Raw genomic sequence first — 27142 nt, forward strand, 5'->3', positions numbered from 1 at the left:
TGTCCGAAAGAATATCAAGATATTAGAAGATGAACCACCAGGGAAATGCATATCAAAACCACAATGAATTACCTACCACTCATACCCACTAGAAAACTGTAAGAAAAGACAGTAAGTGCCCCCACGTACATTGTAGGTGAGAATGTAAACTAGTGAAGCTGATTTTAGAAAAATCTGGCCATTCATCAAAAGGTTAAATATGCAGTTATCACATGATCCAGCAATTCTACACAAGAAAAACTAGCGCCTAAGTGTTCTTAGCGGCATCCATAGTAGCCCAAAAGTAAATACTTAAATACACATGACCATCCCCACTGCTAGGATGTGGTGTGTCTACATATGGAAATATTATTCTGTAACTAAGATCAGAATGATGGGTCAAAGAAGCTAGTTATAAGACACAAGTATTACATGATTCCATTCGTATGAAGTGTGCAAAACGAGCAAATGTATTGAGATAGAAAGTAGGTTAGTATTGCCAGAGGACAGGAGGTTGAGGTGGGAAAAGGGAGCTAATGAGTATGGAGTTCCTTTTTTTGTTTTTTGTTTTTTTTCGAGACAAGGTTTCTCTGTGTAGCTTTGCGCCTTTTTCCTGGAACTCACTTGGTAGCCCAGGCTGGCCTCAAACTCACAGAGATCCACCTGCCTCTGCCTCCCAAGTGCTGGGACTAAAGGCATGCACCACCACAGCCTGGCTTTTTTTTTTTTTTTTTTTTTTAATTTTATGTGCATTGATGTTTCTGCTTGCTTGCATGTCTGTGTGAGGGTGCTGGATCCCCTGCAACTGGGGTTACAGACAGCTGTGAGCTGACATGTGGGTGCTGGGAATTGAACCCGGGTCCTCTGGAAGAGCAGCCAGTGCTCTTAACCACTGAACCATCTCTCCAGCCCCCGTATGGAGTTTCTTTTAGTAATAAAGAAAATGTTGTAAAATTACTTGTGGAAATGGTTGTACAATTCTATCAATACACTAAAAAGTATTAAGCTTTTTAATGAGTGAGCTATCGCTCCACAAAGCTACTGAAAATGTTAATGGAGGGGCTGGAGAGATGGCTCAGAGGTTAAGAGCACTGACTGCTCTTCCAGAGGTCCTGAGTTCAATTCCCAGCACCCACATGGTGGCTCACAGCCCTCAGTAATGAGATCTGGTGCCCTCTTCTGGTCATACATGCTGTATACATAATAAATAAATAAATCTTTAAAAAATGTTAATGGAGGTGATGTTTGATTTGTAGTGATTATATAGGGGTTTTAATTTCATCTTGTTCTGTTTAATTCAGGCTTATCTACCCTTTCTACCTTTTCTTCAGTAAAGATTATTATTTTGAGGGATTTTTTTTTTTTTAATTTGCCATGTTATCACACAGAAAATAGCACACTGGTGCATGTTCACACCCCTGGATAAAGGGCAATACCCCTTTCCTTATAAGACTGGGAAAATGGAAACACCACCACAAGTACAGCAAGGCAACTGCTAGGCAAGCATGGCTTACTTCTCTTCCAACCCAATCAACCAGGACCCTGTTCCCCAACCTGTGAATGGACACAAACGCTCGAATACTTTTTACATGGATGATGGTTAAAATTTTAATACGAAATGCAAGTAGTGGCCTTATAATTATTTGTTTTTTATTTTTTTAAGGTTTATTTATTATGTATAAGTCTAGATAGTTGTGATCCATGATGTAGTTGCTGGGAATTGAACTCAGGACCTCTGGAAGAACAGCCAGTGCTCTTAACCTCTGAGCCATCTCTCCAGCACCTAATTATTTGTTTTTAATTTCTCCTTTCCCCATAAGGTAGAGTGCACTCATCCGCATACCTCTGCAACATGTCACTCTGAGGCAAGCAAGTCTGTGGAATATGGTAAAGCTAAAGCCACAACACAATCTTCCGTATCCGGGAGACACAGCCAACCAACACCCTTATTATTCATAGAGTATGATTCATCATCCCTATATTTTAAGTCAGTACCACTCTCTAATCATCTTGCTAAGTGATAGGCTCCAAATTATTTGAAAATAATATGAACTGCATCCATTTAAATGACATTAGGTGTTTCTCTTCTGTATCATTTCTATGGAGGAAATATTTGATTATAAAACACACAAAACATTAAAATTACAGATGACTTTAGGTTTCAAAAGCAAGGAGAATTTCAATGAAAATTAAATAGACATTCAATGATTCTTCAGCCTGAAGGATGGAGTAGAAAACCTGTGGTAAGCAAATAACTATCTCTCCTAGACCCATGACGGTGGAACTATGCTACCAGATAGCGTGAAAAAAACTTTATGTGTCTCACTGGATTCCTAGTCAGGATCATGCTCTATCTTTGAACTTAAAAAATTTATTTTTTATTATAGACATATATATCAATGTTTGCCAACATGTATGTATATGTGAACTACACACATGCCTGATGCCTGCAGAGGTTAGAAAAGGATGTTAAATCCCATAAAAGTGGAATTACACGCCGGGCAGTGGTGGCGCATGCCTTTAGTCCCAGCACTCGGGAGGCAGAGCCAGGAGGATCTCTGTGAGTTCGAGGCCAGCCTGGGCTACCAAGTGAGTTGCAGGAAAGGTGCAAAACTACACAGAGAAACCCTGTCTCGAGAAAAAAAAAGTGGAATTACAGACTGTCCTTAGCCTCCATGTAGGTGCTGGGAATCAAACCCAGGTCCTCTGTAAGAGCAGTAAATTCTCTTTTTCTTTCTTTTTAAAAATAATTTATTTTTATTTTATATACATTGGTGTTTGCCTGCATGTATCATCTGTCTGTGTGAGGGTGTTGGATCCTCTGGAGTTACAGTTGTGAGCTGCCATAATGGGTTCTGGGAATTGAACCTGGGTCCTCTGGAAGAGCAGCAGATGCTCTTAACCACTGGTGTGAGCCATCTCTTCAGCCCGTAAATGTTCTTTCTTTACAGAAAGTCTCACATACAGTTTCTCTACTGTTCTGAAACACTGTCTTGCTGAAGAAAGCTGAGTGGGCAGCTGAATTAATGAAACAGACATGTGCTCACAACTACAGTTTAAGTTCATGATCAACTATCCTGATACCATCAGCAATGAAGCATCTATTCAAAGCCACAGAATAAACAGCTTCATGTCTCCTCCTAGGGTAATCCATGCAGGTGATGGCCATCACAGGAAATGATAAACAAGGCCATTTCTGGTTGAGATTTCTCTCTCAGAGGCACACTGTGTTTCTTACACATATGGTCCTTGGTTCTCAAATGGTTGGTTTTTTTTCTTTCTTCCTTAACCCCATCAAACCAAATACTGACTAAATACACTTAACGTATCTTAGCTGAGCTAATTTTTTTGGTCTCAAATGGTGCCAATCTTTTGGATATAATTGAGTGAAGTAGCACCCATGTAAAATTAGCCAACATTAGATATAAGATAAAGGTCTAGGAAGAAAGGGAAAACTCTAGAATGTGACTGACTAAGCACATTCTGGATCGGCAAAGGCAGCCTCCAGGACTCACTAATAAGGATGTTACTGCATTTTGGATCTTGTAGCCTAGCCTCTCAACCAAAAATGAGTCAGTGTCTGGCTCAGGAAAAAACACACGCTGAAAGAAAATCACAGCATTGCCTCCAACGTACCAGCTACTCCATCAATCAAAACAAAATACCCACACACACACACACACACACACACACACACACACCCCTGCCAAGGCATAGTACTATACTTAAAATGATGCAGAGTAACAGGCACTCTGGGTAGGGAGATAAAGAGAACACACATTCACTATCTAATATGTGCAAGGTACCTTCCTTCCCAAGCACTAGCTGTCCCCATTTCACACATCAGGAAACAAAGTCACTAAAAAGAAAAATAACTTGCCTGAGGATACAGCTAGCAAGTTATCAGTTAGAACTCAGGTCTGTCTGACTTAACAGCTGCTGTATTCTGCCCTAAGTCATGTACCTATTCTAAGTACAAATTCTGCTCTAACTTCAAATTTTAAAATTCTAATTCTTACAATGCTTGGAGTTGAAATCTTTTACTAGAAGAAAATTCCGAAAGTGAAATTCTGACCTTTCATCTTAAAAAGTTACGGTAAAGCCACCTTTGATAAGGGTATAGAATCTTTTCCATGAACTCTGACAAGTTTGGATTTCTAAGCACAACTTGAAAATACTGACATGCACTAAAACTAAAGCTAAACAGTTATTTTTGACTCTGGATGACAAAAACACGAGAATCCAGTGAAAGAAGAGTCAATGCAAAGCTGTGGGGAAGGAAGTCAGATATACCTCGGCAGTGAAAATATGAAACGATCGATTTCCACATCAAACATTCAATCGTGTTTACACTCTATTTGTGAGCAGATACTAGGCAGCAATCAATCAACCCAAGGTGAAGTGTTCAAGTTCAAAACCTGGTTCTAGTTGTGAAAAGTAGATCTTTTCTTTTTAATTAGGAGAGGAAAAAACAAAACAAAACAATCCCCCTCCCCCAAAACACCTTAGGTCTGTCATTACAAAAATGCATATAAATTTTCCTTTGGGGGAAAAAAAACCTTGAATTTGAAAAAGTTGACCTTCTTTAAAACTTCAGTAGTTTCTAAATTCTATTTTCTTGTTACTCCGCGAGCACAACTATTTACCTACAAGGCCTAAGAGTTCAAAGAGTTCGCCAGAGTTAACAAGGCGGCTGGCCCGCGGGTCTCCACACATCAGTCCTCCACTAGGACACCTGGTACATGATAAGCCCTATTAAAGGGAACACGGTACCTTCAAAGAGGTCATTAAACAGGACCAGTACAAATGTGCCATGCCTACATCCTGAACAGTGCGTTTTTCTTTTTTAAAAAAATTTAAGCCCTCATTTCTTCCAACTAGAAGCTGAAAATAACCATGTCCGGCCACAAAATGTCCTCTTTAGCCAAAGTGTCCAAACCCTAAGTGGATAAAAAGTCAAATAAATATAAACCGGGACCATTCTTCTCCCAAAAACAAGATGAGACGTTTCTGACGGCCCCACACGTGAGACAGCTTTAAGTTTTGAAGTGACTTCAACTCTGGCCCACTCATCGGGTCTTTAAAAGGGTCCAATGCCCACAGCTTACTAGCAAACCAAAGTACTGGCAGGAAGCCCCCTGCCTCCGAATACAAAGAAACCTTCGGGGCAGGTAAGCAGAACCCAGCGGCTGGGTAAAAAGACGCCGTACCCAATTCCCAGCTGCATTCGTTTCGCAAAGTCGCATTTTTAAAAACTTTCGAGCAAAGATTCCCAACTCCAGTCACCACCCGCTTCGCCCGGCTTCGGGTGTCCTTCCGCGGCCACCGCGGCCGAGCCGGCGCCCACCTGTGGAGACGGCGGGGCAGGTGGGCAGCGCGCCCGGGGCTCGGGCCTTCGGGAGACAGCTCCGATCGCGCGCGTCGGGGCCCTGGAGCCGCTGCCTGCCTGGGCCGCGCTGGCCGCGGAGGCGCCTCGGGAGGAGGACGCTTGTGAATGACCGCCAAGCCTCCCGCAGCCGCCTCAGCGGCGGCGCCCGGCCTCCCGCCGCTGCCGCTGCCGCTGCCGCTGCCGCCGCCTCGGCCCGGCTCGGACGCCAGGCACGGCGGCCGCGCGACTCTCCTCCGGCCACCAGCCCGCCCGTCCCCGCGCCCCACTCCCCTGGTCACTCACCCCGGGGTCGGGCGGCGGTAGCAGCAGCGCCAGCAGGAGCAACAGCCACCGGGCCGGCATGGCGGGGACGCAGCCCTGGCTCCGGGCTCCGCCGGCCGATACTGGGGACGGAGTGGACAGAGGGCTGGGCGGGGGTGCCGCGACGACAGCGCGGCACCGGCGGAGGATCGGTGGACACGGAGCTGACTGGGCGGCGGCGACACCCCCATTCCCGGCCCTATAAGTGCCTTGTGCCGCGGCTTCTTCCGGTCGGGGCGGGCTAAAGGGCGGTCCGGAGGGCGGAGCCTGTAGAAGGCGGGGTCACTGTCTGGATGGGGAGGGGCCTACGCTGGTTTGGGGGCGTGGTCAGCGTGAGAGGGCGGGTTAGACCGAGGCCAAGGCCGGGCTAGCTTGGGGCTGGCTTCTGCCCTTGGGTGCTAGAGGCTGGAGACGAACTGTGGGCTTTCGGTATTTGTGGGCGCTGTGCTTTCGGAGAGATAAACTTGTCCGCAGGCCAAGGAAAAATGACATCTGCCACCCCACCGGAGGCCCCACTCGCTTGACGAAGGACCCACGGCATGAGGCTGGCTCTGGAAGAAGAGGATGCCCAACAACTCTCGTCTCCCTGCTGCCAGCAACCACTTACTAGGGTTGCCTAGGCGACCTCTGGAGCAAGGGTTTCAGCGGCTGGCGGCCCTGAGCTGCCGCCTCAGAGTTCACAGCGGAGGGGCCTCCAGCTGTGCCTCACCCAGTCCTAAGGCCCCTTTCTTGCCTTGCCCTCAGGAATTCCCCCCAATTCATGTCCCGCAGCCATCCGTTCCCCACGGTATGAACCGCAGCCAAGTCATTCACCAAAAATTATAAGAAGGAAATCATGTGGCTCCTTGTGCATGTGTGTTTACGTGACCTTTGTAGATGTGGCCTGGTGAAGCTTGAGATGACATGTGTCACAACTCTTTGGAGGGTGTGGGTGGGCTGAGGACTCCAAGGTCTATTTAAGGTTTGTGGGTTATTAACCAGAATGAACGAGACCAACAAGTTGTTTCGTCACTGGGTCCCAAGCTGCCCTCCACTGAGCTGGAAGAGGGAGGGGAGAACTTGTTTATAATAAGAAAAACTAACATTTGGAGCACAAGGAAAAAGTGGATTACTTATTATTCTAGTAGAAAAAGGAGTTGCTGGGGGTGTACCTCGGTTGGCAGTCTTGTGTAGCATACATGAGGCCCTGGGCTCCATCTCCAGCCCTCTAAAAACTGGGTGTGCTGGCCCAGACCTGTAATCCCAGCACTCTGGAAGTGGACTGGAAGTTCAAAGTAATCCTTGGCTATCTAATGAAGACCAGCCTGGGCTACCTGGGGCCACGAAGGTAGGGAAGCAGGGACAAATTCTCTCTTCTTTTTCCTGTCTTGCTGCTTTGACAGCACGTGGTAAATTTCAGGTTTTTGAGGGAAAATGTAATCCTAGGGGGAAAAAAAAACAGCAAAGTAATGTATGTGTGTTGTTTATGTGGAGGGGGGCGAGGAACTAAGTGTTCAGTCTATGTGTGCTTTGGGTAAACTCTATCCAACTATAACAGAACTGTCCCTAGGAAAACCAAATCCTGTGGTAAGAGTTCCCTAGTCTCACCTCCACCCCGCCACCTGGGGCAATTCCCATCATAGTGCAGAATGCAGAAAACTTGAGAGGCAGAATCTTGGCAATTTTGAAAGCAGCAGACACAATTTGAAGTGTTACCCACAGGTCTCAATGCAAATAAGTTTGGGGTTTGGGATTGGCAGAGAGATATAGGGGCTAGAAGTTCCAACCCTCCTGAGCCAGGTAGCCTCGGAGCACCCAGAGCCCTGAATTGGGGAGGAACACTTCAATGACTGATGACATGTCCAGACTGCAAGCTGACAACAGGATCTGTAAGACCATGTGCTTGAGGTTTCAAATAAAGGAGCTTGGAGCCATCGAGAATGGCTCACACTCAGCAGATAAAAATGCACAAGCCTGACAAGCTGAGTCCAGTGACCCATAACTACTGGGGAAATGAGAGATGAACTCCTGGAAGCTGTATTCTGACCTCTACGTGCACACTGTGGCACATTCGAACCCACACTCATACTCACACATCACACAGTAATAAACCTTTTTTTTAAAGGTTTTTTTTTTTTTGGTTTGTTTGTTTGTTTGTTTTAAGCTTGATTGAAAAAAACTGCTTTGGGGCTAGAAAAATGGTTTAGCAGTTAAGCACAGTACTGCTTTCCTAGAGGACTCAAGTTCAAGTCCCATCACCCATATCAGACCACTCTAGGGACATACATTTTGAAAAAACAAAAGACTGCCTTCATAGTCCTTCTCTGCATTTCTTCCAACATAATAAATCTGGGGGTAGAGCTGGGATGATGAAACAGAACTGTTATGCCGGCATTTAGGAGGGAGAGGCAAGAGGATTAGGAGTTCAAGGCCAACCTCAACTGTACAGTGAGTTTGAGGCCAGCCTGGGCTACATGAAACACTACCTTAAAATACAAAGGCCTGGGGGAAGGTCTAGGAGCAGAACTTGATGTACTGGAACTCCTTGACAATTCAAAATGTCACAGTGACCCTGGAAAGGTAGCAGATGGAACACAAAAAGGAAGGCTGACCTCAGTCTGACTCATAAATCAGTTTTAAAGATTCTGAAACAAACAGAAATCACTGCCAGGCAGGAATATTCATCTCGCGTTGAGGTGACCAAATCCCTCGGCGTGGATTGCTCTGCTACCCGTGCTCTCGAAATGTCTGCACCACCGAATTTTTCTTAGGCGTAACGGCCTACATGCTTGACTGCAATTCAGATTGACAGGTGCTGGGGTTTTAGTTATGGTCGAGTTGCCAGAATCTTGCTCCACAATCACATGCAGCCCGAAACAACTTTTTACTTATGTTAAATCAAAAGCTGGCATCGCTGATAAATATAAAAACCAAGATACTTTAGGGCTTCTCTGAAATAGACCTCTAAAGTCCAGAAAATAGACAGTAAACAATCTTTCTGGAGTCTTATCAAATAATCCCCATTTTTAAAGGTCAAAAATGAGATGGGTCAGCAGGTAAAGGTACTTGGCCTGACCACCAGACTTCAATCCCCAGAATCCACATGGTGGGAAGAAAAAAAAATGACTCCCAAAAGCACATAATTAAATTTTTTTAAAGGTTAAGGTTATAGTCTTAATGCAAAAATAGGCCACCACAGATAAATATACAACACACACACACACACACACACACACACACACACACACACACACACACACACATTAGCACACAGTAGATTGAACAAAGATTGACAGAAGACTTAGGTATGTCTGGGGAGGCAAGAGGAAGTAAATTAACCAAATATTAATTTTATTTTTCTTGGAGAGTAAAACCTATTTCCAACTCCTTTTGTGATTCCTTCCTTAATGATTCAGCATATGTAGGACAGAGTTTAGAAATCTGTGTATTTTACACTTTGCACAGATGAATGGAGGCAGCAGAGACTGGGGCCAGCTCACTACAGATAGCCAGTGTAAAAATGCACGGCAGAGAATCCTTAGTGTTTATTTTAGCAAATGCTGCCCTCTAGAGGAAGAAGTTATGACTTAGATTTGCAGGAATTTTTGTTTTGCGCTTTTTTTTTTTTTTTTTTTTTTTTTTTTTTTTTTTTTTGAGGCAGGGTTTCTCTGTGTAGCCCTGGGTGTCCTGGAACTAGCTCTTTAGACCAGACCAGCCTGGACTCAAACTCATAGAGATAGACCTGCCTCTACCACCCAAGTGCTGAGATGAAAGACATGTGCTGCCACCCGGCCCAAATCAATTTTTAAAAGTCACCTCCAAGCTGTTGTCTCGACAGTCTTAAATTTACACTTAAATTTGTACTTGTGGGGTAGCAATGGGTTAAATATAATTATGTAACAATCAAAAGATATGCCTCCTTCCTATTGTGGGGTTTAAAGAAAAAAGCTGTTGTTGCTGGGTGTGGCTTGGTCTGGTGGCTTTTCTTTTAAGATAACAGGATCGAAAAAGCTGTGCCGATTGTTCTAAGCACTGGTATTTACAAGATGATATCCAGTATCCAATCCTGTCACTACTGCTTGTACTTTCTTAGATTGCAAAAGCTTGCTCTCGCTCCTGCTCATTCCTTCCCACTTTCTTGGGCCACCACCCCCCTTTCTTTTCTTTTCTTTTTTTTTTTTTGTTGGGGGGTTGAGACAGGGTTTCTCTACCAGATCACCCCCCTTCCTTCTGTGCTGGGGATCAATCCCTAAGAGTATGCTAGGCAAATACCTACCCCTGAGCTACCTGCTGGGCACAAGAGCACTAAGTCCCATCAGTGCTGCTTCTTATTGTTTGCTGTTATTTGGAAATGTGCACACACCTACCTTTAGGGTCATCTTGTGCAACAGTTCTATCAGTTAGGTAATAAGTAGACACAATTTTATTGAGGATACAATAAGCCTGGGCATGGTGGCACATGCTTGTAATCCCATCATTTGTATGGCTGAGGCAGGGGGCTGCTAAGAGTTTGAGGCCAACTTTGACTACATACGTAAATTCAAGGTCAGCCTGGGCCACAGAGCAAAACTGTCCCAAAGATAAACAAATACCAGAAGATACATTAAAACCCTGAAAGGCCAACAGCCCAGTAAGTAATACAACCAGAACAAGGCAGAACCCAGTTAGGACGCATGGATCAGCAAGGGTTCCTGGCTAATACCAATAACCCCAACCCTGGGAGGGCAAGACAGGAGGATCAGGATTCCAGCTATCCTCAAGCACATGACAAGTTAAGAGGCTAGTTTGGGCCATATGAAATGCTACTTCAAAAACAACCAACCAAACTGGGAATAGTGACCTAGGCCTTTAATACCAGCACTCAAGAGTAGCAGCAAGAGGATCTCAGAGTTCTAGAACAGCCAGAGCTACATCATGAGATCTTTCTCAATAAATAAAAAAATAAATAAATAAAATAAGAAGATAAAACAAGAATTAACCAAACCAAAGGTAAACAAACAAACAAAAACTAAAATCAAACAAGAACTCAGATATTTACTTAACTTCAGAGCTTTGTTTAGCTATGATGGAAGCTATGCCCAGTTCCACTCATATCTAGTTGCTATTCTTTTTGTTGTTTTGTTTTTGTTTTTTGAGACAGGGTTTCTCTGTGTAGCCCTGGCTGTCCTGGAACTCGCTCTGTAGACCAGGCTGGCCTCGAACTCACAGAGATCCTCCTGCCTCTGACTCCCGAGTGCTGGGATTAAAGGTGTGTGCCACCACCACCTGGCCTTTTTTTTAGTTGTGTTTATGGGGAGGTATGCACGCCTCTGGTGAATGGCAGAGGATAACTGGCAGGAATCAGTTCTCTCTTCTACCTTGTGGGTTCTGGGGACTGAACTCAGGTCATCAGACTTGGCAGCAAGCGCCTTTGCCTGATGAACCAACTCACTGCTGCTGTTCTGGCCCTGCCCATAGTGTCATGACAATGTCCTGTTATGTGTGCTGTAACTATAGAAGATAGTGGCCCAGGCTGGCAGTTCCCTCTATATTTGGGAAGATTGGCTTCAGAAGCCCCTACATCTAAAGACACCAAAATCCCATTCAAATCCCTTCTATATTAATAAAATGGCATCACATTTGCATGTGCTATGCATAACCTCCTGATATTCTCCTATATACTTTAAGACCTAAGTTATTCCTATGTAACCGGTGATGTCTATTGCATTTTTGGGGAAAACTATGAAAAAAAAAATAGCCTGTATATGTTCAACACAGCTGAATTTTTAAAAAACCCAAATAATTCTGATCTGTGATTGGTTGAACCACAGATGTGGAACCCACTGATACTGAAAGCAACCTACACTAAGAAAAGATGCAAGTTTGCACAAACAAGTGGTGACTATGAGCTTTGTCTGAAACCATAGTCGAAGTCTGCCCATCTCCTCTTGGAGTTGTGCAAAAGACTGTAAAAAGATAGCAGCCAGCTGGCTGGGGATGTCAGCCGAGGCCAGCTTCCTCTAGGGGGTCAGTTTAGGCTCATCCTAACTGGTTATTTGCTCACTTGCTTCTGAGCTGTTGTGTTCAAACCCATTTGTGCCAAGGCTATGATACCATGGCAGAAAACTACACCGTATTAGTGGCCTCGGGTCCAACGCAGCACCAGGATGGAGTGACCATCCTCCCAAAACATCTCCATTTCCTTACTGCCCAGTCCTCCTAATCCCCTGATATCTTGCCTAATTCTGTAGAACATTTTGGAAACTTCTCTTGGATGGCTCATAAACATCCTTCCTCCAGTAAAATCTCTGCAGAGGTCTGCTTTCATACTGTTTTCCTGTGGGCCACTGTTTTATTCCAGGCTGTTTAAAAGGTTTTGAACATTTCCTTCTTGGATATTGTCATTTCCTGGCTTCTTTCAGACTCCTGGCTATTTTCCTTCCTTTGAGACTTTGGGCACCAACACCTAAACACACACACACACACACACACACACACACACACACCACTCACCCCTCACCCTCTACCCACTGTATTCCCTCCCCCGACAGACACATCACATAGAAAAACAATAAATCTTATTAAAAATAACTAAACCTTAGCTGATTGTTATTGTTTTAGACAGTCTCTAGCTGGGCCTGGCCTCAGATTCCATATATAGCAAAGGATGCTCTTGAACTTCTCTTCCTCCTGTTTCCACCTCCTGAGTGCTGGGATGACAGGCTTGTACTGCCTCAGCAGGTTTATGCAGTGTTGGGAATGAAACCCAGGACTTCTTGTCATTCATAATTTCCCCAGAATGGAGCAGTCCAGATTGTTCACCACCCACAGCAAACAAAAGCTGATGCGGAGCTGAGGAGGGGACTCAATGGGTAAAGCACTGGCTGCTCACCTCCGAGGACCCGAGTTCAGATCCCCAGAGCCCACGTAAAGCTGGCCATGATGCTACACATCTGTAATTGATGCTCCTATGTCAAGATGGGAGGCTGAGGAAAGACAATTCTCACATGCCCATGGCCAGCTAGCCTGTCATACAATGCAGCAAATGAGAGACCTTGTCTCAAACAAGATGGAAGACGAGGGATGACACCTGAGGTTGCTCTCTCATCCGTGTGCCATGGCATGAGTTTTTATAAATGTTTACTCTCTGTCTGTATCACCCCCTCGCACACACAACAAAAAAACAAACAAAAAAGTGGTATATCCACTTAGTGGAATACTATTTGGCAATCAAGATGGATAAAATATTGACATAAAGTACAAGATTGTAATCTTGAAAATGTTAAGTAAAGCCAGGTGGTGGTGGTGGCTGTGGCAACTCTATGCCTTTAATCCCAGCACTCTGGAGGCAGAGGCAGGCGGATCTCTGAGTTCGAGGCCAGCCTGGTCTACAGAGTGAGTTCCAGGAAAGGCTCAATGCTACACAGAGAAACCCTGTCTTGAGAAGAAAAAAAAGAAAAAGAAAGGAAGGAAGGAAGGAAGGAAGGAAGGAAGGAAGGAAGGAAAGGAAAGAAAGGAAGAAAGGAAGGAAGAAAGAAAGAAAGGAAGGAAAGAAGAGAAAATGTAAAGTAAAGAAGCCAGTCGTCAAGGCTCACATTCTTACCACCCTGTTTACATGAAGGGCTCAAGTAGATCAAGACAAAGTGAGCAAGTGGTTGCTTAGGGCTGGAGGAGAGGATGAGGAAGTTGAGACATAATGATCAGGGCCCAGGGTTTCTTTCTGGTCTAATGAAGACATTCTAAAGTTAATAATGGTAATGATGCCCAACTTCGTTCATATAGCAAAGCCACTGGATTATTCTAAATGGGTAGGTGGTATGTAAGTTATTTTTCAGTAAAGCTATTAAAAAATATGTAAATGGTCTACGTATACCAGCTAAAAGGTAGACCTGGGGGCTGGAGAGATGGCTCAAAGGTTAAGAGAAAGCATGGCTCTTCCAGAGGACCTGGGTTCAATTCCCAGCACCCACTTAGAAACTTACAACTGTCTGTAACTCCAGTTCCAGGGGATCCAACACCTTCTTCTGGCCTCTGTAGGCACGGCACACAGGTGGTGCACCAGACATACATGTAGGCAAAACAACCACACACATAAAATAAAATTTATCTTCTTTTTTGTAAAGGTAGACATGTCAAACTAAAACAAACAAAAAACCCTCAAAACTTCAAGACTCAATTATATTTACAGGTCTTAAAATTCAAACATAAATATGAAGGAGGCTAAAAGTCAAAAGAGAGAAAGACAGGATCTACAGAAACTTCCCGAAGGACAGCAGTTCAGGCATGGCAGCACACACCTGCAAACCTAGCCCTGGGGAGTCGAACGTAGGAGGTCAACATGGACTACACAGTGAATTCAAGACTGGCCTGGGCTACCTAACAAAGGCTTGGGGGGGGGGGGGGGTGGGCAGGACTAGGAAGGTTATGCTGATATCAGATGAGCTAGCTTTGAATTAACAGGGACATTTCACAATGATGAAAGAACCCACTTAAATGATGAAAGAACCCACTTACGAATAAAACATAACAATCCTAAATGTGTAAATGCCTTGAGTTGAACTTGAAAACAAAGTCAAGCCAGACACAACTGATGGGCAACAATGAAACAAAATGCACATTAGAGTTCAACATTCTCTAGTTTGCTGATACAAGAGAATCCAGAGGTAGAAGAGACAGGGTTTTTCAGTCTCTGCACTATCAACATTTTGGGGCCAGGTTTATTTTAAATTTTTTACTTTCGGGCTGGAGAGATGGCTCAGTGGTTGGGAGCAGTGGCTGCCTTCTGGTAGACCTGGGTTCAATTCCCAGCACCCACATGGCAGCTCACAACTGTCCCATTTCCAAGGGAAAAAAGACTACTGGGCTGTCTCTCTCCAGTTCACAAAAAAAAAAAAAAAAAAAAAAAGACAATTTTTAATTGGTCAGATAATCCTGGGACTGCAGAAGCCGTCCTGTGCATTGTGGATGTTCAGTGGTCCCTCTGGTCTCTACCTGTATTCATTTCCTAGGGATGCTAAATGAAGTGCTCAAAACCAGATGTTTTACAATAATAGCAAGATGGGCAGTGGGTAGAGGTGCTTGCTGCACAACCCTGAGGACCTCAGTTTGATCCCTGGAACCTGGGTCTTTTAGTTCCTGTTCTGTTGCTAGAAGAGGCGCCATGACCAAGGCGACTCATAAAAGAAAGCATTTAATTGGGGCTTGCTTACAGTTTCAGAGGATTATTAGTTCCAGACCAGCAAAGTAGGAAGCAGACAGGCATGGCCCTGGAGCAGTAGCTCAGAAGCTAAGAGCTTTATATCCTGATCCACAGATGAAAAGGAGAGCGAGGAGGACACAGAAAGCGGGAGGGAGAAAATGAACACCCAGTGTAGCCTTTTGAAACCTCAAAGTCCCATGTGTGTCCCCCCCCTCCCCACAACACACCTCTTCCAAAAAGGCCACACCTCCCAAACCTTCCCAAACAGTTCCATTAACTGTGGACCAAGCATTCAAACACATGAACCTATGGGGGCCGTTCTCACTCAGACCACCAGACCTTATAAAGGGACAGGAGAGAGCTGACTCCACAAAGGTCTCCTCTGACTTACACACATGGAGACACACACACTCTATGCCATGGGCACCCCCCCCACACACACACACAATCAGACCACCACACACATGCAAACACACATATACACAGTAATACAAATAAAATTACAAAATAAAATAGCTGGATATAGTGATACATACCTTTAATCTCAGCACTTGGGAGTTTGGCTTCATAAAGAATTTGAGACCAGTGTGGGCTATGAGACTTGGGTTCAATAAAACAAAAAAAAAAAAAAACAAAACAATAGCCTAGCCATTTCTTTCATAGTTATGCAGGCCAGAAGTCTGAAACAAAAGGACCAGTAATGCCAGGCTCCCTCTGAATCCTCTAGGAGAAGATTGTCTTCTGCTTCTTCCAGCTTCTGGGCACCCCTGTTATCCCTTGGCTTGTAGGAATACCTCTCTAGCATCCTTTGTCCTTAAATGTCTATCTTCTTCTTGTGTGTTTCTAGGTCTGAGTTCCTCTCTTCTTACCAGAAGAGTGTCATACCACATTAGGGGCCATTCTAACTTAACTTACAACATCAATAAAGACCCTGAAGTTGACATTTCTCTCTGGAGGACACAACTCAGCCCACACCACAATCTTACAGGTGTCAGTGGCAGCCTTCCTCTTTGTAAAAAGCCAAATTACCTCCAGACATTGCCAAATGACCTGTAAGTGGCAACATTGCCCCACTGCTGGAGATTCACTCCTGCTGGAGATGTGAATAACACCAGCAATGCCTTCGTCTACAAGCTACTTGTGGAACATTACCCTCAACAGCAACAAATACACAAAACGTGCTGGACACTTAAATAAGTCTGGAAAATGACAGCTGACCTCTAAGAGGGTAGTTCCAAACCCGTGTCCTAGTATTCACCTCCTTGTGTGGGCCCCTTCCACATTGCACCAGGGTTGGTCCAAGTGATCAGAAAATTGTGGAGAGTGATGGCATGTCCCTTCCAAGGCTGGACATTTTGCAGCTCTTATTCTTCCTTCCCTGTCCATCTCTCAGCCATCTTACTCCAAGGGAAGCAGCAGGCCAGCTTCATGCTATAAGCAGTGCTAGAGAGACCTATGCAGTAAGGAACTGAAGCTGACTGCCCATAGCAGAGTAAGGCTGGAGTAGATAACCCGATCCTAACAAGCCTTCAGAGGAAGGTGGCCATCGGATGGAAACTTCACACAGGATCCAGAACCAGACTACCTAACCAAGGCCCTCCAGGTTTCTTATCTGTAGATGCAAATTTGTGTAATACCCAAGTGTCTGCTGTAAATCACTGATGTGCCCACCCACACCACTGGGAAGGTTAGAAGAGAGTATCAGATCCTGTGGAAGTGGAGTTACAGGCAGTTGCCAGCTGTTGACGTGGGTGCTGGGAACTCAAGTGTAACCACTGGGTATCTCTCCAGCCCCTAACTTTTTATGAGGCAGGTTCTCAGGTAGCCCAGCCTGGCCTTGAACTCCATAAGTAACTCAGCCTGATCTTGACTTTCTGATCCTCCCACCTCCATCATCCAAGTGTTGGTTTTGTGGATGTGTACCACTTTACCCAGCTAATAACACTCTTGTAAATAGCCCATGAGTAAAAGAGAAAAATCGCAAGGAAAACTGGAAATCATTTTGAGCCAAAATATTAATGAAAACAAAATATAATCTGTGGGATGCCTCTAAAGCAATCCTTGGTGTGAAAAGTATATTTTTAATGGGTCGTTAGAAAAGAAGAAAGCTCTAAGAATCTATTTTAAGAAACTAGGCAGGCTGGGCTGGAGAGATGGCTCAGGGGTTAAGAGCACTGGCTGCCCTTCCAGAGGTCCCAAGTTCCATTTTCTGCAACCCCATGTTGGTTCACAACCATCTGTAATGGGATCTAGCGCCCACACATTTAATGCCAGCACTTGGGATGCAGAGGCAGGTGGATCTTTGGAGTTCGAGACCAGCCTGGTCTACAGAGAGAGAGTTCCAGGACAGTCAGGACTACACAGAGAAAGCCTATCTTGAGAAACAAAAATAAAAATTAAAAAAAGAAAGAAAGAAAGAAAGAAACTAGAAGAGTCAGGAGGTTGGAATATACCTGTAACTCTTGAGAAAAGAAGTCCAAAAAACAAAGATAATAAAAAGCTGAGAATATCAATAAAGCAAAAATGATAAATCTCCTTGGATGAGTGGAGCACACTCCTGATTCCCAGCACTCAGGAGGCTGAGGCAAGATCATGAATTCAAGACCAGTTTGGGTTGTCCAAGCAAGATCTTTTCTGAAGAAAAAAAGGTTCAGGTGAGATGACTCAGCCGGCAAAGACTAGAAACTTCCACATCTATCAAATGACTATTGTGTTTTGTCAAGTGGCTTTTGATTGTACAGACCACATAATTGGTTAGATTTACCCATTAAAGAGCCTTGGCGTGTTCACAGTTGGGGTAGGGCTTTTGAATAATATTGCTATTTACAATTACCTATGAGCTCTTATGTGCGTACAAATCTTAATTTGTCTTGAGTCAATTTCCAGGGATTAATGGATCACATGGCAAGTGGATGTTTATATATAATTGTTCAACTTCTTTTCCAAAATGGCTATTCCAGTCTGTACTCCCAAACCTATGTAACGGTAGCAAAGCTCTGTCGCTGTGCATCCTCACCAGCTTTGGTATCAATAACGATACACACGCTTTCGATCACACACACAATATACGAAATAAAGATTTTAAACTGGGCGTTTAAACCTCAAGTGCTGGGATTATGGATGAGTCATCACGCAGGGCTGTGGGAGGATAGTCAGGAACTGAGGACCAGGAAAGGTTAAATGACCCAATTCATCACAAAATCAGGATTCGTTCACAGATACCGCCTAAGCTCCTTCTACCGCCCGGGACAGAATACCTCAAACACATCACGTTTTTAGCAGTAAGTGCGTTGACTTACTGCTAACGGATGCGCTAATTACAGACCCTCGAACTGAGTGGTAGGAAAAGAAACAAAACAAATCAAAACCCGGAAGCCGCGAGCCGGCAGCTTGGAAACTGCCAGTTTCTTCCCAGCTCCAAGGTTGGAGTGTGACCTTTCTACTCTCTGGAGGACTCAGAAAACAAGACCAATGAGCCGCTCGCTCCTGTGCGCATGACAATAAAACTGGGTTCCTATTGGTGAGTATCTCAAAAGCCCGCCCAACAACTTCCGGAAGTCTCCTTTAAGTTAAGGTCTCGCGACCATTTCTGCCTCTCAGCGACGGGCCGACGGCGAAGGTAGTGTGTTCCTTCCGTGGGCCGAGGGGCTGCACCGTTAGTGGGTGGGCGGCCGGCAGTGAGGACACTCCATACAAAGCACGCGTTAGACTGCTGATCCGGGTGATGCGAATCCGAATCTGAGCCGACTGCCGCGGCAGCGGGGAATGGCGGGCCCCGCCGACTTCCATCCCCTCCTCACTCTTCCGCTTCTCTTTCAGATCTGCCCAGTGGAGGACCGCAGACAGCGTGCACCTCTCCACCCTTTCCCCAAGCCCCCGAATAAAGTGCTTTGACTCTACGGCTGGCGTCCGTGTGTCACTGTCGCCGACGCGCTGCCTTTGAGCCCCCGGCGGCCTTCCTCGTGGCGCCGGGGGTTAAGCTGCGGCGCCATAGCAATCGCTAGCGCATAACTGGGGCCGCCTGCCCATCGCGGGCGGCCCTTTTAACTGCTAGATACAGGCCGAAACCAGCCTGCCACAAGGCTCTCGGGTCGAGGGAAGGCAGTTTGCAGGCGGCATATGCAGACCTAACGTGGCTTTAGGGTAACCGTGGCCCAAGGGCGGACCTGTTGGGTGATAGCTGAGACATGTCTGGCTGTCAGGATCGGACCTGAGGTGTATAGTCGTTATCTGTGGTACTTGGGTGTTGAGGCGGCTGAAATCTGGCGCGGGAGGAGGCAAAGTAGTAGTTAGGCAGGCCTCTTGGGGAGTCAAGGTCAGTAGGGGGTCAGCGTTTGACTAGCGAATACGACAGGGGCTGGTAAAGCACATCAAGAAAACTGGCGTTTGAATAACGGAGAACACCCAGTGAAGCTACATTGAATTTCTAAGCCAGGGTCTTACTGTATATTAACAGCCTTGGCTGTCCTCGCCTGCCTTCGTCACCACCGCTCTGAATTTTTAGGCAAGCTAGATCGTCGGGTTAGTTTAATAGTAAACAATTAGAATTAGGGAGATGATTTGGACAATGCCGATGACGAATACAGGGTGGGGCGTTTGTCAGCCGAGGAACCCTTACACTTGGAAAGTGTGCACAGAGAATTAACTGAATAATTGTGAGCCCCAGTTAGGGACTGCCACAGCCCGTGACTCCAAGGTCAGCATGGTTCGAATAGGAACAGTAAGGTCTGCATTGCATCTTAATGAGGCAGCTGAACCTCATTTCAGATGCTGAAACCAGTCCCAAGGCTTGTTTGCCTAGAAAACAATAATTCCTCATTTTATCCCTACTCTTCCCATAAGGGTAAGCTGATAACTCAATTGCATTCCCACCTCAACATACAGCAAGGGTGGATAAAACCAGCCTGAGAGTCCAAGTATTCCACTTTTATGGGCTTTTTTGTAAATAAAGATGCTTATCTGGTGTTTGACATGAGATGTTTATTTTGTGAAACAATGCGATTGTAAGTCCCCACATAACTATTTTAAGTGCTACAGGGTACAGTCGTGTATCTCTTTAACTGTAGTGCTTCTATCTAGTCTTTGCCTTCAGTTGCTACTGCACAGAAAAGGAACAGTGAGCAAGACATGTGACTCTGATAGGCGAACTGGCCTATACAATGAGTAATTAGGGCAGTACACTGACTGGAATGATAAAATAATTTGTCATGTTTTGATGGGATGATTAAAATAATCAAAGGTTCAAATATAATTTTTTAATATATTAATTTCTTTAAAGTCATCTTCAGGCAAGGTGCTGTTTAAAAAAAAAAACACTATTAGCTCTGTCCACAGACATGAAATTATCAAAAGTTACCCAAGGTAATTTTGATATTGGATGCAGCTTTGAACAAAATTGTATTAGGTCTTCTCAAAGCAAATTATACAATTAGAGCCCCAATTTGTAAACTTAAACATTCTGACACAATGCACAGACTTAAGTTGGCAACATTAAAGAAAGGTAACAAGTGCACGTGGAGATGTAGTGCTTGAGCTGACTAGGAAGTAAACAGTCCTCCTTTGGCCATCGGAGAAGGGGACTGCCCACAAACCTCCCAAACCAGTTAGATGAATAAGGCCCTCTCATCCCCCATGAGGCTTCCTGGAGCACACAGAAGACCAGACAAGGACAGCGTGGCTCCGGCTTCCTGGCCCCATTCCATCAGTACCAGGGAGGAACAACCAGTCATGTGTGCAGTGTGTGATATTGTCACATATGCTCACGTCTCCAGGAAATTATCAGGACTGGTTAGAAGCAAGGCAATTGTACCTCATTTGGGATAGTTTGATCCCATGGCTTTGCCTGATGTTCACATGAAACCCACTGTCCCTGCCCCAGCTGAAAGTGTGTTTGTGGGTGTGTGTCCTATGGCTACTTGCTTCCAAAATGCACAATTTAATATGAAAAAAAGTTGCTATGCCTATCTTTACCACCAATGAAATGGCTCACAAAACCACACTCCACACAGGTTACCACAGTGACATTCTTCAAGTGTGGAGGGCTGCAATCATGTGTACAAAGTGTAGAGTGGAAAAATGTTCCATTGTGCACCAGCTGCCTGAGGAAAAGCTTTGGAGGATTCAAGAGGCAAGGGGAAGCCTGCCAGTTGTACAGCTCGATCCAAATGTACTCTTGCTGCCACAAAACCTGTAGACTTAAAAAAAAAAAAAAAAAAAAGCAAGCCACGGTGTTAGTCAACTGTAACTTCTGGCTCCACCACGATGGTTCTTCCAGTCTCCTTTGCCAGTCAAAGCTTTGCAACAGACAAACCAGACACTAGTCACTGGATGCAGGGAATGCCACCTCACAGTGGAATGGGCACCGCAGGCAGAGGGCAGAAGCAGTCCTTTAAGAGACATTGGCTGTGGACCAGTAAAGGCCAGCCCCACAGCACAGATGGCAGCCACAAATCCCACACCTCAAGCTAGGTCTCATACTGGAAATGTCCCATTTTCACCCATCACAGCTGGTCAGAGGCCTCCACAGGGGGGTCTTTCAGGAGGCAGGAAGTGGAGCGAGGGTCCATGGCCGAGTGCATTATAGGGATATAAACATCATCCATGTTTGGCATGACAAAAACTTTCTGTAGGGAGATATTAAAGAACAGCCACATGTCAGACAACTGCTCTCCTTTCATATATGACATTTTCCTATACATCCAAACAAGTTCCACCATGCTGTCAGCGTATATGTAGGTCTTCAATTTCATCCCACCTTATTTTCTGAGACAAAAGTCTTTCACTGAACTCAGAGCTCATCAATGTGGCAAGACCAGCTGGCTGGCAAGTCCCAGCACTGGGATTTTATGTGGATGCTGGAGTTTTTAATTCAGACCCTCAGGCTGGTGCAGCAACAACTTTACTAAATGGTCAGCTCCTCCACACCTGAACTCAGAAAAAGCCAAGAGCCACACTCTATAGAGCACGAACACAGGAAGAACCTACTGTGTCCGCTTTGAGGCAAGGGCCTTCAGTTTCAAGTGCATACATTAACTACGTAACAAATATTTAACAATGTTAATGCAGTATTTCAAAATCATTATGTCCAGGACATATTCCAAGTGAATTCATCTTTTTAAATTCTAGCACAGGGGTTGGGGATTTAGCTCAGTGGTAGAGCGCTTGCCTAGCAAGCGTAAGGCCCTGGGTTCGGTCCTTAGCTCTGGGGGGAAAAAAAAAGACAAAATAAATTCTAGCACAAATGTAGGCAGGGTTTTCCACATCGAAACCATGTAGAGCTACGTATGAAAAAAAAATCCTAATATGGTGACTGCCCCAAGGATGATCAGTGGTACACAGTGATTGCTCTCTGTACACTGTTTATAACTGTGTGGATTCTGATAATGCACTTGATCGTCAGCAATACCCTTAGAGAAACGAGAAAGCACACAGGGCACCACAGCATGGGCAGTGGGCAGCCTTCAGTTTCCCAACTTGTCTCCAGTACCAATCTCTGTCCTCCCTCTCCTTCCTTTGGTCTGTGTACCCAAGACCCCCCAAAAAAGGGTGATCCACTCCAATGATAGTAAGACCTAGGGATGTAAGAAAAATGGAAAACCTGAAGGCATGAGGTTTTCCCCCTAACTAAGTTTTAAAGCATTTTTCCATCTGGTGAAAATAGTAGGCTTTTATCAGAAACTAGTTATTAATAGCTTTTAAACAGTAATAGTTGTTTTGTTTTGTTTGTTTGCTTGTTTGTTGAGACAGGGTTTCTCTGTGTAATAGCTCTGGCTGTCCTAGAACTCACTCTGTAGCCCAGGTTGGCCTTGAACTCAGAGATCCACCTGCCTCTCCCTCCCCAGTGCTGGGATCAAAGGCCTGTGCCACCACCGCCCGGCAAGAACAGTAATAGTTTTTAAAAAGACAAAAGGACCGGTAGGTGCAGGGGCTTGCTGCCCAGTCTGGTGACCTGAGTTTAACCACTGACACTCACATGGTGGAAAGCGAACCTGACTGCAGGGTGGCATTTGGGGAGACACCTCATTCAGTGAAGGTCTTTCCCTGCAAGCATGAGGAGCCGAGTCTGGTCACCAGAACCCAAGCAGAAGTTGGGCAACCCAGCACTGGGGAAACAGACAGATCCCTGGGGCTCCTTGGCCAGCCGGTCTAGACTACCTGTCCAGTTCCAGGCCAGTGAGAAACCTGAGGAATAACAGCTAAGGTTGACCTCTGGCCTCCAAAGGCACAAACATCCACCTGCGCGCGACACACACACACACACACACACACACACACACACACACACACACACACACACACCTTAAAATATACCAATGAAAAATAATGAAGTATTCTTCAAGGGAGAAATCATGACTAAGTAAATAAACTATTTGCTAACCCATAAACTTTTTTTTTTTTTTTTTTTTTTTTTTTTAAATATTTGAGATGGTCTCTTGAGGCTGTCCTGGAACTTACTCTAGCCTTGAACTCACAGACATCCACCAGTGCTGGGATTAAGGCATGCACCACCATGCCTGGTTTCTATAAAACTTTAGGAAGTCATGCTTCAAATATTTGATCAAGTGGCTGGGTAGGGTAGGGTAGGGTGGATCAGTGGTTGAATGCTTGCTTAGCATATGAATGGCCCTAGATTTGAACCCCAGTACACAACCAAGTAAAACAAAGCAAAAATCTAATCAAAATTTGATAGAAATAGTTCATTCCCAGGGCCTCGCCTATGCTGCTACTACTACCTTGGGGGCAGAATGCAGGAGGCAGATTTGGAGGGTGAGCTCTTGCTTTGGAGTTACTTAGGGGAGGCCTGATTGATTCTGGATGCCCAAGACAGTTGTCTCTGGCACACAAGTTTCCTTGAAAGTTAACTGAACAAAGTAAGGCAAATACAACAGAGAGGCAGGGAACATCTTTCCTGACCCCCAGCTGGCCAGCCTGCTCCTGACTTCACATGGGGCAAAGCCAAATCCTGGAGAGTCTCTGCAGGCTCACTGGTATAGGACACCATCATCTTGCCTCTGACCACATCTGCTGTTTCTTCTGAGTCTAGTTCGTGGGAAAGCTTCAGGGCCTTTGAAACCATAATTAAAACTACAAGCCCAAGTCTGAACACAGGTGTTTTCTTTTTCTTTTCTTTATTTCTTTCTTTCTTTTTTTTTTTTTTGGAGACAGGGTCTCTCTGTGTAGCTTTGTGCCTTTCCTGGAACTCACTTGGTAGCCCAGGCTGGCCTCAAACTCACAGAGATCCTCCTGCCTCTGCCTCCTGAGTACTGGGGTTAAAGGTGTGTGCCACCAATGCCCAGGTGTTTTCAACATAAGGATGATGGTCATGGCTTCCATCCAATTCTCAAAGAGGATCTGGACCCAGTTGAAATCCAGATCCTCCACTCCACCCAGTGTTCTTATACTCTGTGGGAAACACGAGATAAGGGCAGCGCTACCTGAAACTCTTGCTCCAGCTTCTTCTCTATCCACTCCGTCACATGAACCAAAGTCACTTCTCGCTCTCCAAGTTTTGGCCGAGCTTTCAGCTCCACATATGGTGGCTTCCGGAAACCATACCTTTTTGAAGAAGACAGCAACCACATTTGAGAAGCAGAGATAGGAAGTGGCAAGCACTGGCACCACAGACCTCTCACTGGCACCACAGACCTCTCACTGGCACCACAGACTGCTCACTGGCACCACTGACCGACCCCTCACTGGCACAGGGTTCATCACTCAAAATGCTCTCCAGTTCTGAACCGCCCCATACCTACTCATCACTGCAAGTGTGAGCTCTGAACGCCTCTGTTTGTGGGACCATTTTGGGGCTCTGATGGATTCTGACCAGTGCTGACAATGGAGGAGAGCCTAGAGAGATTGCAGAAGGCCAGGAACTGGGCATTGCCTTTTGGGTTTTGATTACCCTAAATGGTAATAACTTTTTTCTTTTTTTCAAGACAGAGTTTCTCTGTTTAATAGTCCTACCTGTCCTGGAACTCACTTTGTAGACCAGGCTGGCTTTTAACTCACAGAGATCTGTCTGCTTCTGCCTTCCCAAGTGCTGGGATTAAAGGCAGGCACCACCACTGCCCAGCTCTTTCTTTGTATTTTTAATAGAAGAAAGATATGCTTATTACAAAAACCAACATATGTGTGTGTGTATGTATATATACATAAATATATTTTTTTTTCAAAACTTTTGACAAATACAGTATCCTGAATGCCATCCCTGTGAGATGGCACTCTCCTAAGTATATGCAGCAGAATGTTGGACAGACTGCTTTATCTCAGAGAGTCTTGTTATGAAGGCCAGGCTGGCTCAGAACTCTCAGAATCCTCCTTTGTCTCCTGAATGCTACAGTTACAGGCATGTGCAACCTCAAGCTGTCGTGCCGTGCTTTTTATGCCTTCCCACCAGAGCAGACTGGCACTTAGATATATTGGCAAAGCGTCCAGACAAACGGAGTGTGGTGGCACCCACTTGTAATCCCAGCACTTAGGAGGCTGAGGCAGGAAGATCCCCGTTTGAAGATCAAAGACCCTGACTAAAAACAGGGGACAGAAGTCTACTCTCTGATGCGATTCTATTTTGTGCGTCTGTCCTGAGGGAAAATGGCAGTTATCTCTGTCCAGCTTCCCTCACACCAGAGTAGGTGCCTCTGCCTCCACTACAGGAAGTTCGATGGACATAGACATGAGCCAGAACTATCTCGTCAGTTGTGAACTCAGGCTGACAAAGACGCTCACTTTAAGGAAGATAATGAAGATAGTGAGCATTAGTCACCATCACAGCCACCCATTCAGGGCTGGGTGAGGCACACAGAGGCAATGACCGAGGAAGGCAGGCCACTCAAAGTGACACAGGCAACTGTGAAAAGGTCCGTGTGACCAAGTCCCCCTTGGGGGCTCTGAAATCACACCAGCTGCGGTCTTCAGGCTGAACTGTGACAGTTCAGGACCTGTGCACATCAGTGGACAGCACCAAGTAGCTGTAGAGGAAGATACAGAGTCAGAAGACGAGGAGGAGGAGGAGGTCAAACTCTTAAGTATGTATACAAAGGGATCTACCCCTGGAAGTGGGATCAAGGTTCCACAGGAAAAAGTGAGACTTGACGAAGATGGCGAGACGGAGATGGAGAGGAGGAGGAGGAAGAGGAGGAGGAGGAAGAGGAGGTAACTGAAGAAAAAGCTCCAGGAAGAATCTGAATGAGATCCTCCAGCCAAAAAAAAAGCACAAAAATCAAACCAAAATAGAAAAAAAGACTTAAAACATCACCACCAAGATCAAGAGGCCAAGAATCCTTCAAAAAAACAGGGAAAAAATTCCTAAAACACCAAAAGGACCTAGTTCTGTAGAAGACATTCAAGCAAAAATGCGGTAAGTATAGAAAAAGGTGGATCTCTCCCCAAAGTGGAAGGCAAGTTCACCGAGCCTGTGAAGAATGGCTTCCAGATGACTGACCAGGAGCCTCCTTGAGACCCCTGGCAGTGGAGAAAGTCTCTTTAAGAAAACGGTTTAAGGGGCTGAAGAGATGGCTCAGCCGTTAAGGGCAGAGGCTGCTCTTCTAGAGGACCCAGGTTCAATTCTTAGCACCCACAAAGCAGCTCACAACTGTCTATGACTCTAGTTCCAGGGGACCTGGAACCTTCACACAGACATGTATGTAGGCAAAACACTAATGCACATGAAATACAAATAAATTATTTTTAAAAATGACTTAAGCTGGGCTGTTGTGGCCCATGCCTTTAATCCCAGCACTCAGGAGGCAGAAACAGGTGGACCTCTATGAGTTTGAGACCAGCCTGGTTTATAGAGTGAGTTCCAGGACTGTCAGGGCTACACAGTGAAACCCTGCCTGGAAAAACAAAAACAAAAAAATTTAAAAATAGAAAAATAAAAATAGAATGGCTTAAACAGCTTGAAATCTTCCACCTTATTCACTTATGCAGCAGTTGATGTCTGGCTGTCCTTCTATAATGCAAAGTAAGAGATTCCCCTACTGTGCTTGACAAATTCTGTCCAGGTTCCCTTGCCAAGAATGTGTTACCTAAAATTCCTGTTCAGTTTTCAAGGATGGAACTCTATTCTTTATTTGGTTGTAACTATCAATGGAATGTTATGATCAGACATAGTCACAGTGGTGGCCAGACATGGGAATGCTGGGGAGACAAAAATCTATGTGTGAGCTGGGTGGTGGTGGTGGTGGCGGCAGCAGCAGCAGCAGCAGCAGCAGCAGCAGCAGCAGCAGCAGCAGCAGCAGCGGCACACACCTTTAATCCCAGCACTCAGGAGGCAGAGGCAGATGCATCACTGTGAGTTCAAGGCCAGCCTGGTCTAC

General features: G+C 45.3%; 2 protein-coding genes, 1 long non-coding RNA gene, 2 other non-coding genes and 1 pseudogene across 8 annotated transcripts in view; 4 read left to right on the plus strand and 2 right to left on the minus strand.

Moving 5' to 3' along the window:
* The window catches only part of Ern1 (endoplasmic reticulum to nucleus signaling 1), a 101029-nt gene extending 95132 nt beyond the window's left edge, over nucleotides 1-5897 (minus strand). For both annotated transcript variants that reach the window (XM_036197068.1, XM_036197067.1), the window contains exon 1: nucleotides 5651-5897. In XM_036197068.1, coding sequence (XP_036052961.1) covers nucleotides 5651-5710 — 60 coding nt within the window. In that variant the 5' untranslated portion in view covers nucleotides 5711-5897. The remainder of the gene's footprint in view (nucleotides 1-5650) is intronic.
* A 12485-nt stretch (nucleotides 5898-18382) lies between these two features.
* On the plus strand, nucleotides 18383-19795 carry LOC118588898. Its single transcript, XR_004945623.1, has 2 exons — nucleotides 18383-18444; nucleotides 18645-19795. It is a non-coding gene; the product is annotated as an uncharacterized LOC118588898 (long non-coding RNA).
* LOC118590521 lies at nucleotides 18500-18569 on the plus strand. Its single transcript, XR_004945811.1, has one exon. It is a non-coding gene; the product is annotated as a small nucleolar RNA SNORD104 (small nucleolar RNA).
* On the plus strand, nucleotides 18756-18887 carry LOC118590539. The gene has a single exon (XR_004945827.1). It is a non-coding gene; the product is annotated as a small nucleolar RNA SNORA76 (small nucleolar RNA).
* Nucleotides 19796-20834: 1039 nt separating the features above from the next.
* Tex2 (testis expressed 2) overlaps nucleotides 20835-27142 on the minus strand; it is a 117273-nt gene continuing 110965 nt past the window's right edge. For all 3 annotated transcript variants that reach the window (XM_036195546.1, XM_036195544.1, XM_036195543.1), the window contains exons 11-12: nucleotides 24260-24380; nucleotides 20835-21448 (exon numbers count right to left, since the gene is read on the minus strand). In XM_036195546.1, coding sequence (XP_036051439.1) covers nucleotides 21326-21448; nucleotides 24260-24380 — 244 coding nt within the window. In that variant the 3' untranslated portion in view covers nucleotides 20835-21325. The remainder of the gene's footprint in view (nucleotides 21449-24259; nucleotides 24381-27142) is intronic.
* Nucleotides 25489-26310, plus strand: LOC118588896 (annotated as a pseudogene).

Source organism: Onychomys torridus, chromosome 8 (assembly GCF_903995425.1).
Source record: "Onychomys torridus chromosome 8, mOncTor1.1, whole genome shotgun sequence".
Classification (NCBI taxonomy): Eukaryota; Metazoa; Chordata; class Mammalia; order Rodentia; family Cricetidae; genus Onychomys; species Onychomys torridus.